The 13641-nt window shown below is 36.8% G+C and overlaps 1 protein-coding gene and 1 long non-coding RNA gene across 7 annotated transcripts in view; one reads left to right on the top strand and one right to left on the bottom strand.

Annotated features, from left to right (window-relative positions):
- Positions 1-13641, top strand: part of KrT95D (phosphofurin acidic cluster sorting protein KrT95D) — a 57135-nt gene that overhangs the window by 31882 nt on the left and 11612 nt on the right. For all 6 annotated transcript variants that reach the window (XM_036357369.2, XM_036357372.2, XM_036357371.2 and 3 more), the window contains exon 5: positions 7584-7840. In XM_036357369.2, coding sequence (XP_036213262.2) covers positions 7584-7840 — 257 coding nt within the window. The remainder of the gene's footprint in view (positions 1-7583; positions 7841-13641) is intronic.
- Positions 2127-3215, bottom strand: LOC138855873 (uncharacterized). The gene is made up of 2 exons (XR_011395017.1): positions 2934-3215; positions 2127-2864 (listed from the first exon to the last, which is right to left on the bottom strand). It is a non-coding gene; the product is annotated as an uncharacterized lncRNA (long non-coding RNA).

Genomic DNA, 13641 nt, shown 5'->3' with positions numbered 1-13641 from the left:
AAAATTGACTTATTTGTAAATATTACATTGCTCCAAACATGGTTGAAGTGTTCCAGCGTCCTTTTTATACTCTTGCAGCTTATTGCTACAGAGTGTAATAGTTTTGTCACCTAACCGTTGTTTGTATCAGCCATAACTAATCGAGTTAGATATAGGGTTATGTATTTATAAATGTTTAGGATGACGAGACGTGTTAAAAAAGTAAAGACGAGTTCGTAGATTATTCGAAAATAGTGTAACTTGGTACAGGGGGCTGCGGTAGTAAGGGGCACCTGTGGGCTAAACATTTCTTAAAAGCGTTCGTGGCCCCGCCTTCTAAGGGGTTTAATGTACATATCTCCACAAACCATTTAACCTATACCATCCAAATTCTCTTACTATTCGGATTATAACCTCGCACTCTCCCTATATAACGGTTTTGTTAAAAATTCATCTTACGCCCAATAATTGTCAAAACCAACCCAAAACCCAGACGCCAAACATGTGGACCTCAAGTTTTTGGCGAAAATATCGGACCAGACCAGATTTCTGAAGTCTGTCCCATACATCTAATCTCTTTTAAAACAAAATTTTTTTGGTTCTCTTAGACTGAGCAGTGATGTATTCTCAAAAATGAGAACAAGAGCTTTGTCCTTACTTATAGATCTCACCTGATACCCTCTTCTTGTCTCGTCATTTATTCTGAAATATTAGAAATTCTGGTAACGCCTGCATCTGGATGACTGAGTGTGATATTTCGTTCAGAAAATTATGATATTTTCTGTTTTCGCAAGTACAAATTACGAGACGAATACCCCTTCATAAGGTCGTATAAGTGCAGTTACATATTTATGGAACCATTGATACCCAGTAAAGCTTAACACCTTTAAGTGAAAGTAAAAAAACATTGTTTTAAACAAAATCGAAGTTCACACAGTTTCTTTCGGTGGACAATGGCATTACCCACGGGACGTTACAAGGAAGTTTGAAAATAGTGGGTGGCGAGGTCTGAACTGAGTATCCGAGAATCTCTCGCCCATCTTTAGTGAACACAATACCATATTATTCGTTGCCTAGTTTTTCATAAATTTGCTATAGTTAGGTTCATTGTTTCTCCTTCGGCCATGTCTATGTAGATTTCCAATGTTATGTGCTATGTGCTTTGTTTTCTCATTGAAACGTGATATACGTAATCGCGTAATTCCTTACGTATGTACATTTATGTATATAGAGGTGTGTGGGGGTTTTTATTTCGTTTCTATTCTTCTCCTCGGTTCGGCCAGCCATCAAATCTTGAATTAAAATATCTATAAATAGAAAAGAGCTACAAGTATGAGCACTATGTACGCGTGTAATTTTGGCAGGCTGCCAGAGCGCACTCGTCGCGGTGCAGCCTGAGGGTCAATGCGGCAAACAATGTGTTAAACTTTACTTACCTACCACGAGTCTGTTTACCGCATGACTACACTTACGCCTTTGTATCTATGTATCGTAGCAAAGCCATTACAAAACCGGTGACGGGCTGCACTGTGCGAAATGAATTATTAATATTCTTGTATTTTATTCAATCTTTAGGTTACTCAAATATTCATTTAATTCGAAATTTATCCACTTTTTCATTGTATTACTTTGTCGAATTCATTATCTCGTTAAATTTCATTCTTGTTTACTGTGCAGAAAGTTAACTTCCGTTAGGCACAACACCGACTTCGTTCGTTGAATTTTATTTCGTACAATTCCACTTGTTAAGCTTGTGTGGCTATTGAGTTTTATTTGTTCCAATCATAGTTGGCAGCAATTGTTCGTATTATTGTCTGCGCGTTCTCTCTTCACACTTTCACTGTCTGTTGCCTAGTATTCCCACCTATCTGAAAACCCATAACCGCATCAAATTAGTTACCCCCCAAAAGTAATAGATGTGGAAATGGGATTAAAAATGTAAAAATATAAGATATAACATAGATTCTTATTTCAAATTCCTTGCTGTGTACTACGCATATGTATTACCATCGTAAATTCGAACGACAAATATCCCGTTAGTGTAAAATTGCAACCGGTATCAAGATCACCAAGCATGCTTAATGAGTCCATCTATTGATAAATATACTCATTTTTTATTCGTCGTGTTCTCATTTGGTCATACATAGTTTTCGTTGTAGTTTATTTAGGTGGTACGTCAAAGGCATTTGTCCTTGTTCGAGATTTACCTACTGAACTTACACTCACAAGCATAAGATGCTTCACTCTTTCCTCATCTCGATCTCTCATCGACTGCTCTCGTAGCTACCGAAAGTAGTCTGATGTGAGTGTGCCCGTTTCTTCGTCCTTTGCTGTTCATGTTGGCCTTTGCATGAATGAACGCCCACCGGCATGTTATTTATGGCAGTGAAATGGGTGCATTGTTCTCAACTAGGGGCTCAAACGCTGGGTGCTGGGTTTCATGACGCTAAGCTGCGCTGGCTTCAAGTGTTTAATGACAAAATGCGTAAATTGTGTCAAGCTGCGGTGTCGTTGAGTTGTGGTTATGAATGGCATTGGTGAGATGAGTAGCCTACCCCAACGCCAGGTGTTGAGTGTTATGATAATGATGGGAATGGTGGTTAACGGTTGGCTTCCTGCAGTTGTGCTTGATTTTTTTGTGCTTTCATTGTTAGCTTCTCTTTTTGTCTTTTGGTTTTATTTGATTCTTTTTGTCGTGTTTTTGTGCGGCAAACTCTTGTGTTTGTGTGTTTATGCCTTGGATTGTAGTAGTTTTGTTACGGTTTCCATATTACCGCTGCTAAAAGTCTTCTTTTCGTCGCTTTGCCCATATTTTCCGCACCACATTCAATGCTTTTACTTTCCTGCCACGTTTGGTGGGGCTAGTATGAGTTGGCTCGCATCACCTGGAAATTAAGAACGGTCAATTTGTATGCTATTCTCGTTGCTATTCTTGTTGCCTGATGTATGTTTACTTTTTCACTTTATTCGCAACGTGAATTCTCTCAATTTGCTGTGAACATTTCGTTCCGACATCTGCGAATTTCGCAACCCCGCGGTTTTAATTGTGTGACAGCCAAGGATGTGAAGGTGTTAAATGACAGTGCTAATTAATAATAATTTATTATGAGTGTTGTTCTTTGACGTGCTTGTGCCACTTTTACTTTGATGAGTTGACTCACTACCTCGAAATTTGGAGACTCGTACGCATTTAAAAGTCGACAAATAGCACGAAGTCAGTTGACGAAATGCATAATAATACGAAATAACAAAAAAGCAATTATGCAAACCTTTTTTCCTAAAAGTTATTATTAACCTTCTGTCCCTGCCTTCAGGGACCTACTAAAAGTAACCCAAAAATGTTTGTACATCAACCATTTGATTAGCATTATAGTATTTAATTTGTTGTTTAGAAAAAAAAGTTGCAGCCTTTGAAAATTAATCAGTTGTAGAAATGGAAGACAGGAAAATGTAAAATAAAAATGTTGTTTGGACGCTCCGCATTTCTCTGTATCTCTTTAACACCTACGAGTTTCGCTCCCATAAATTTTTACATTCTTGCCGCTATGAGAACAGTGAGTAAACAATAACACAACTTCTGAGAAAACCCCATGACTCATGTAATCTTATAAATCTGTACGCTTCGCGAATACTGCAAATATTTTACACATATGATTCATATTCAGGTGTATAGAGCGATAATATCAGCATTTGCTTTTCCAAATCCTCTGCCGTGCGTTGAAAAGCTTTCAATCAATTGCTTTTAACTCAGTCACTGAGATTGTTTGCCGCAAGTTTGGACCGACTGGATCTGCCCACATGAGTCATTATATAGTACATCATCTATTTCACTTTCTAACCTGTTTGAAGAGTCTACCTAATTGTTTACGGTTCTCTGCAGATATCAAGTTTGATAAGCAAGTATCTCTTTTAAAAACTATAAAAAGACTGAATATATGTTCCATTGTTTACTTCGTCGTGCCACACACGTATCTCTATTCTTCCAACGATGTTGTTGTCAACTGTCAACTGTCATTTTGTTACTATTTTATTATTAATTTTTTTCTTTTAGACTACTTGAAGTTATTTCCGTAATCGAAGGTCAGTTAAATGTGAGTGAGTAGAGTTATATGAGTGGGTTGTCGCTCGTCTTAATCTTATCTATAAAAAAAAGACACTAACAACTTGCGTGAGCATAACATAATTAAATAGGTTATTGAAAACTGTATTTATAGCTTTAGTACGTGTTAAACATATGTACCGTTTAATACAAATACAAGACTTTTCTAGTTTAGAACCAATATCAGTTATGAAAATCCACTGTAATAAATGGGTATTACTGGTAATCAGTTAATAGATAGGCGCCAGATGTTATCAGTACAGGAAATATGTTCTTTAGGGGCATATCTTACGAGTACATATCTTAGTTATTGCTTAAAGGACCAGTAAAGTTCCTTTAGAAACATCTTAGAGGCTAAAGATTTCGTTAAATTTAATTGCATGCTGAATATGCACAGTATTCGGCCATATTGGTATCATTTTAGACCTCGAATTAAGTATCTATGGGCTTAAATGATTATATGACGGACATCTGGCGCCAACACTGCGTTTTAAAAACACCTCATCGCGTACATATGTATGTAGGTATTTGCGAAGATGCCCAGCTTACCTGTTATTCTTATTATTTCTACTGATTGTCAATATCCGTGGGTTTTGACAATATCATATCAGCAACAAGCTTTTCATATTTCCAGACACATGTACATTTATTTGCTAAATATTGCTAAGCGTTGCCACATGCCAAAGGCAATTATCAGTGGCTCGATGGTGTCGTGACCGGCCGGCAAAATTAGCAACATCTCGGCCACGGTAGGAGGAGGGAAAGTAAAAATAAAGACGAATAGTAAACAAAAAAAGAAGACCAACAAGAAAATAAATTCCTTGTAAAATATAATCAAATCAATGAGTCAATTTGAGTGCAAACGGTCGTTGTCTTGCGTTGCTGGCAGTTATAGGCATAACCAAGATAACGGAATGAAATATAGCAACACTCCGTGTGTGACCCCGCAGCTGCTAACGCTGGTAAACGTGAGGCGTTGGAAAGTTGTGCAACAGATTTTGTAAGAATATACCGGGAATACAGCCAATTTCTGCACTTATGAGAGTGGAATTTTTAGTCAACCATGTCTATGACATTACTAATTTTTAGCAAATCTCCATTGCTCATTCACTTTCTAATATAATCGTGCTAATTTCGCCTCCTTTTGTAAATACTCCATTAACTTGAAACGTCTCGTCTATTAAATAAATTACATCATTAGTCTTGCTCGATGAGCTTTATTGATGGAAAAATTGACCCTTTCAAGGGATGTAAAAAAAATTGTAAATGCACTCAATATCGTGTAACACCCGCCACTGTACACTGGTACAAAAACAAAAATATGTAATTTGTTGCGCGTGCGGTTTGTTCTATTTTTGATATCAATGTGTAGTAAACAAAAATATTAATACAATTGCGGCATTCTGCTCACGACAGCAATTGAGCATGTTAAACACAGTATAACACCACAAGTTGTGTTGCTGAGTAGCAAAAGTACGTGAGTGGTGAGAAATACTCCACATTCTAGTTTTGCTGCGAGGACGTAGAAAAATAATCGTGTGTCGGCCTTCGTCTTTGCCGCACCTAAAGTGCTGTCAACAAGTGCTCAGTTGACTCCACGCACATACCTGACTGTGTTTTGGGCGATTAATAGCGCCTGTCCAACAACCTATGCCACCCAAATTTTGACAGCTAAATAAGCCGCGGTGCAGGGGATTTCATGCCGCATTAATTATTGCTGTCGATGTGTGCAAGAATATGCAAATTCTAAGCAATATTTCAATGCCTCTTCTGGTGCTTTCATGAAGAGTTTACTCGTACGTATAAATATAGTCAGTGTTGTTGAGAAATCTGATTGTTGTCGGAAGCAGAATTCAAACCGTTAAAAAGTTGAAAAAGATGTCTTGAATACTGATATTATAGGTTTGATGTTCGAATCAGAATTTGTATTGCTTTTCATTTCGGTATCATGGAAACCAATTTTATCGGTTTTTCTTACAGCAACAAACCAAGATACTCAGTTCAGATAGATTTGAAATATTACGCTTTAAGTGATTTCCATTTTCAATTAAGACACTTTAAAAAATTATAAAAGTATCGTTAAAAAATATAAACAAAACGTAAAATATCGTAGTTAGTGGATTCAAGGGAAAATTCGAAAGATTCTAAAAGGTTTCACGAAATGTGTTAATCTAAATTTTCACAGAAAAGGTTAATAACACTTATGATTCCTCTTGGACATCACATCAACCTTGAGTAATCTAAATCTATATACAATTTGAAAAACACACTCCCTCCCCTAAATGTCACTTTGCAATATCCTTGAAATTATTTGAGAGCTAGTAATGTTTGTCTTTTACAAGCCATCTCTCTGACAAGCCAACAGCACTGATATGTGTTAAGTTCACAATAATGACTTAAGGCTACGTTTACACCAATAGTGTGATAATCACAAAATATACCCTCATAGTACTAGTGTAATAATTATGTGTCTTTATGCAGTACATTTCTTAGCGGGTGTGTAAGAGCACATACAGCTGCACATGTACATCCATTTGTTTGTAAATGTCTGATGCATTCAGTAGCGATAAAAATACTACTTTTATCCATTTTTTGTTTTTGAGCACTCGTATTGCACGCCTCGAATGGGCGATTACCCACTCACTGAGCTTTTACACGCTCTAAGTCGCAATGGCTGAGTGCGAGAGTTAGCCCGGCCGAATGAATGACTGATTGTTGATTGCTCGCGCGGCCTAGTGCTAGCGAACAGTAGAAATTCGACTACACAAGAGACACCTTGTTGGCGCGGCACAAGCGACTCGTGTACCAGTAAACGCTAAAGCAAGCCAGTGAACGCGTCCGCTTACGCACGTATTTTGACGAAAGTCTTGACAACAGTCGCGCAGTTTTTGTTGCGTTGCGGTGTTTTTCGGGGGAAAAAGGGAAACGCGTTAAAATACTCATAGAAAACAAATTTAACCTGAGTGTAACAATAAATTATATGCGCATTAATTTGTGATATCGTTAGATTTTGTCGTGCCTTATCGCTTTGTAGGCATTCAATAGTACGCGAGTATCTACTTACGAATAATCTGACCAAATACAATATACTTGCATTAATAAAAACAATTTAACCAAATGTGCTGTGAGTGTAGCTATTTAGAAATCGCTAAGATCTCGAATCTTAAAGTCAAGTGACGTAAACAGTCTTATCAGCTTCGCAAATTATATAGAAAGAGCGCAATCTGGGCGTGTCTCAGTCGTTATAGTTCCTTATTATCTGTAGTGTTTTGGTGTCATATAATGCCGAATCTACGCATCCAAAACAACAACAAAAATACTGACAATAGCAACACAAACAATGTTCAAGCCACAAACAAAATACGAACGTTGCGCAAGTTGATAAACTTAACTCATAATCTTAAAAATATCAATAATAATAATCATAGCCAGAATACCAATCCAAATCGCAACCAAGAAATTACCACAAGTAATCCACACGTACATAACCATAATTATCGTGCAGATCGCGTTGCTGAATATTCGGACGAGGACGAAGAAGGAGAATTCAGTTCTGGTGAATTTAACGATGACGCCGCCGAGCTAGGTATCACCGGTTACGATCCCAAGCGGGACTACAATCCGAGCAAGCACGATATGCGCAAGTATCGCAAACTGCAACGCTCCGAGGTGGAAGACGTCGCTCTTGGCACCAACCCAGTGGATAGTGACAGTGAATTTGAGATGAAGGACAAGAGCTCTTCACGGGCGAAGATCAGTCGGGTAAGTACATTAGCGGAATGTATAAAGTGCCGCACAAACCTACATGCATGTGCATTTTCAAATTAGCCACCGTTCTTGGCAAGAACGCATAGCCGTGTGTTGTTTATACATTTTTCTTGAAGAATGTGCCAAAGAATTTGTTTGGAAAACAAGTTAGGGAAATGCGAATGTCTTAGACAGAAGATTGCGAAAAATTACTGAATGAACAATTTAGAAACCTTCATATGTTAAGCATTCTAACAGAAAACTCCGATATATATTTGAGACAGTTATATTAATTAAAAAATATTCTAACATTGTTAAAATTGCCTAATTTGCCATTAACAGATGATGTGCAAAAGAATTCAAGTGCGGTCATTGCTAGTTTATTCTTTTGCCGTTGGCTCTTGCGGTATAAACCTATATACCTGTGGGTATGTGTGTACATCATTTATTTGGTTTAGATTATTTTGTGTCTTTGCCTGCGCTAAATAATTTATTTAATTTAAAAATAGACTATTATTCATATTATATTGTTTATGGGTTTATGTGGTATCATATTCAATAACCCATGCCAAATTTTTTGAATATATCTCGTCAAATGGAAAAGTTTTTTATACAAGCACTTGATTCCGATAGTTCAGTTTGTATAGCAGGTATATGCTATAGTACTCCGATCTGAACTATTTTTTCGGAGATTGCACCATTGCCTCAAGCAATAATCCATCCCAAATTTGGTGAAGATATTGATTCCGTTTTTCCACCCTTTTATTACTGTTATTATGTTGGGTTTATATGCTTTTTAATGCCCAGAGATCACACAAAGTTTGATTTGTTAACATAAACACAAACAATATAAAGGTGGTTAATGAAAATCGCAGCGGAACATTTGCCAGGTCATCACCAGGAATTTATTGTTTTTATACTCTTGCAAAATGTTGCTACAAAGTATAAAAGTTTGAGATTGTTTGTATCACCTAAAAATAATCAAGTTAGATATATTGTTCTATATATACATATATGTTAAATGACCAGCATTATGAGGCGAGTTGATATCCGAGTGACTGTCCGTCCCTCCGTCCGTATGTCCATCCGTCTGTGCAAGCGATAACTTGAGTAAAAATCAAGATATCTTAATGCAACTTGGTACCCGTGTTCCTTGGCAAACCAATGCCACGCCCACAAAACTTCATTAATCGGGAACCTATAAAATGTCATAACTAAGCACTAAATTAAGATATAAACCAATTATTTGGTATAAGGGATTGCAGTAGCTAGGGGCACCTGTGAACTAAAAATTTTGAAAAAATGGGCGCTGCCCCGCCCTTTAATAGGTTTAATGTACATATCTCCTAAATCACTGGATATACAATAACCAAATTCGCTTGGAAGAAATGCTATAAGGACCCCTACCTACAGGGGGAATCCCGCTACCTCCCAATATAACGGTTTTGTCAAAAATTAATTAAAGCACGATAAATCAGTAACCAAATGCGCCAGAGATATTAAATATTACACCTAGGATTATACCAGAGAGCTTTATAGGAGCCGTGGTCAAAATTGGACTATAGGCGTGGCACCGCCCATATTTAGGTGAAATCACATATATTCGGACCTACTCCACCAATTTCAACCAAATTCGGTATATAACATAATCCAGACGATCCTATGTCACAAATAGGCGAAATCACATATATTCGGACCTACTCCACCAATTTCAACCAAATTCGGTATATAACATAATCCAGACGATCCTATGTCACAAATAGGCGAAATCAATCACGCCTACTTCCCCTCTACTTCGCATAAAACTTTGTGCCATTGAGAGGTATTCTTGCACGTTGCAAGAGCATAAAATGCTCGGTTAAATCCGAACTCAACCCCTTAGCTTTGTAAATGTAAAATTAAGTCTTTATGAAAATAATAATTATACAGCTACGTAGGTGTCGTGAATACTAGTGAAAAAAATACAAATATTGCTAAAATAGGAGATAGCATGAGTGCTGTTAACGTAACCATATTTCCAGTTAAACTATGAATAATAATAATACAATTGCTTTAGTAATATTTTTTTATAGGCATACCGATGATTTGCCCCCTCGTTGTTGGTAATCGCAATTTAAAAAAAAACAACGTGCTTTAGAACTGTTTTTGTTTTTTCAGTAAAAACTGATTGATATCGCGTTTATGTTTTCAAATGTAAGATGAAAATGCTTGGGCGCACTAAACGCCCAGGTCATCTGAGCTTTTTTTTGATGTGTTTGAGACAGCAGCCGTGTAGTGGCCACAATAAATCTTTATACCAAACTACTTTGAAATAATAACGACGGACGAGGAGTACACCTAAACGGCTCCGTGTGTGTATGCGAGCAATAGTAAGCATCAGCCTTCTGGTCCCACAACAAACACTTCAATCGTAAATATACCGTAATCTGTATAAATAAATATTTAGGTATTCAAGTAAATATAGTTATTATGGAAGTCTTAAGTGGGCTCAGACTCATTAACTTCCCTGCTCGCCATTTTTCGCTATTCAAATAAAATTATGATATTACATAATGCATTTCAAGCGCTAAGAGAACAAAACATTAAACCGATTTGGAATTCATGCAGGAATAAAAAGCGCCAACATTTCCGCTTTAAGCCTACTAAGGAAACTCCCAAACACACAATTCATTGTTCATCGGGTTGCTCCCAAATTCAAAATAGACTTTTCTTTGTTAACGCAGAGACTCAGCAATGCATATTGGCACGGGTGGCTTGCCTTCATTATGCAAGCGAATTTTAAATGCAAATTAGGTTCAACAATTTATCTAAGTAACTTTGTTTTTGTTGGAATCCTATTAGTGAAAGTTTAAAAGCAGGCAAATTGTAATTTTCGTTTAAGGTTAGGAGTGCTGGCGGTAATTGGAAGTTTTCAAACCGTTTTATTATCCTACCTTGTTCGCTATGGTATCTGCAATACTATTTTCAATATTGAAGTAGATACCCCGAGCGTCCAGCAAAGAATGTGGTCGTTACAAAGTTTTGTTTATATACACATTGTAAGTATATGTCAATATTTGTGCCTCCCCTGCTGCATGCACCATCGAATTCATTGGAGCGCATCTTTGCCGTAGGCTGCAGAAAGTGTGAAAACTGATTTAATATAATTTTAATATGCCTCTAGGGCCCTTTATATTTATGTATACATAAATATGCACAGGCACACATATTCATACATACATACATTTATGATTCATTTGGTGACCGACGCAAAACCGTAGACCGAATCAGCTGAGAAGATCTACCTTATGAGATCGTCTTATAAATGAACACCCACCACCGCTTCTACCGTCTGTGGACGTGTGTATCCGCGAAAACTGTATTATTCCCGTAGAAACGAGTCAGCTGATTGATCTGTTACAACGCAGGGTTGCCAGTCTCGATATTTTGTGGTAATTAAAAAGTAAACTTGAATTTATTTGAAATATTCTTAAACTAATTCAAAATCACAGTCGAATACTATGCTTTATAAATAAAACTTAGTATTAAAAAATTTTGCGAAATGGTATATAAAGGTTATATTCCAATTTTGACCACGGCTCCTATAAAGTCCTCTCATACCATCTTAAGGGTAAAATTTAATGTAGTGTTTATCACGATGTAAGTAGTTTTTAACAGTACTCGTCCTTAGTTTTTTTGCCAAGGAGCATGTGTACGATCTTAATCTTATCTATCTTAATTTTTACTCCAGTTACAGTTTACACGGACGGACGGAGAGACAGACACTCATCCGAATTTCAACTTGTCTTGTCATCATTTATATATACTTGTATATATATCTCGTTTAGTTTTAGGTAATCCAAACAACCGTTAAGTGAACAAATCTATTATACTTTGTAGCAACATGTCGCAATAATATAAAAATTATAACTGAAAAGCTAGATGAGTGCAAAACCATCTATACGAATTGAGCATTGGCAAAATTGAACCACTGATTTCTACATTGTCACTAAGGGTATAACTTTTGATAAATGTCGTTAGATACGGACAGGAAGTATGAAAAGGCGACACGTCGGTTACTAATTTCAGCATTACTTTTTTTTTTGCAAGTAAATTGGCTGTGAACGTTCATGAGACGCCAAAACGCCAACATAATTTATGTGAACGTACATACGTACATATGTATGTATAAGCATACGCACATATAGATATGTGTTGTATTATTTAATACACATGCTTAGTTGAAAAGCATGGTTACCGTCGTAATTTACAGGTTACCATTTCTACCAGCACTAGACATATACATGTATGTATGTATAATTGTTTGCTTTTAATCTACGCAGTGTTAAGTGCCAATTGTTGCAAGCAATTTATATAATTAACTGTTTCAGCCCCTCAAGGGTTTTGTGTGTTGTTTTTCACCGTCATGTTCTTGGGGTCTTTCGTGTGATGTTGACACGTTAATTAAGTTTTGATACTTAATATTTCAAACACTCACATTTCGGTTAGTTGGTGCCTGTTTCTCTTTCACTTCACGTCGCCCCGCTGACGCCGGTCGTCCTATTATTAGAAGTGGCTATTACGTATATTTAATACATGAACCTTTGTATGAATATGGGTCATTGGTAAGGGTCTTGCATTATTTGTTGACGTACCCACCGACCTGTGGGGGATCTCCGTGATTTTTTCTTTGATTTTTATTTGCTTCTACACGCGTACACACAAACTTATTTATTTACCCTAGAATGGCAGAAATCTAATTAAATGCATATTTGCGCATTATTGCGGTTTCTTTTTCGGCGGCTTTCTACCTTGACTTTGGTATTTCAGCACGGACCTCAAATAACGCTTTGATTAAATTATTATTTTCTGGCGTTTGGTGCCTTGTAGCCATTCCTATCTTTTGGTCACTGGGAATGTACTTATTTTTATAGAAGATAAATCGGTAAATCATTAGAATTTTGAATCTGTCAACCATTGGTTACCTTCTTTGGAAAATTTAAAAATAATAAAGTGTACTCAACCGTAAAGGCGCCTATGTTGTGGCTGTTGCCTGTTCTTTCTTTTATCTGTATTTTTTCCGAAAAAGACTTTGTCACTCATTAAAAATTTTACCGAAGACAGAACACCTGGCAGAAATTTTTGGAGACACTACAGTAATCTGAATCAAATATAATACTCCTAATTATATTCTTACATTTAAGAAGATAAAGATATAAAAAGCAAGAAAAATATGATCTGCGAAACATTCTCTGGAGGAGAATCACACGAAAGAGGAAGGGACCAACCACGCCAGGTTGCTAATGGGGGGTTACGACCGTAAACGGTTTAAAGTCGTAATCAATCTCCCGAGGAACAAATTCCGGCTGCTTGTCGCGTTTTACACCGGTCATTGCAGACTCAAGAAGCATATCTTCAACACGGGCTTAGCCTCCTCTGCAAACTGCCGGTTCTGTGACATGGAGCCGGAAACCCCAGAACATCACATACCTCAAAACTAATCTATCTATCTATCAAAGAGGGAGGGACAAATTATTTAATCTCAAAAGTTTCGAAGTAAAGTTGTGAAAAGTCCATTAACCTAATTGCCTGTGAGGAATAGTTTGAATTGCATACCTTTATAACCTTAGACTTGCACACAAACACAAATACATAAAATTTTAGAAAATCGCTTGGAAATCAATTCAAAGCTCCTTAATTATTTATTTGAAAACCACTTCAATGCACTTGGAGTTGTCAAATAATTAAGGAACAGTAAATTGTTCGAAACAATTACGTACTAGTAGAGCAAAATGTTTACGTCAATCAAAAAAGATGGCTGTATGTATATCCTTCAG

The sequence above is a fragment of the Bactrocera oleae genome, chromosome 2 (assembly GCF_042242935.1).
Source record: "Bactrocera oleae isolate idBacOlea1 chromosome 2, idBacOlea1, whole genome shotgun sequence".
NCBI lineage: Eukaryota > Metazoa > Arthropoda > Insecta > Diptera > Tephritidae > Bactrocera > Bactrocera oleae.
The sequence above is the reverse complement of the archived record's forward strand: the minus strand, read 5'-3'. Positions and strand labels throughout refer to the sequence as shown.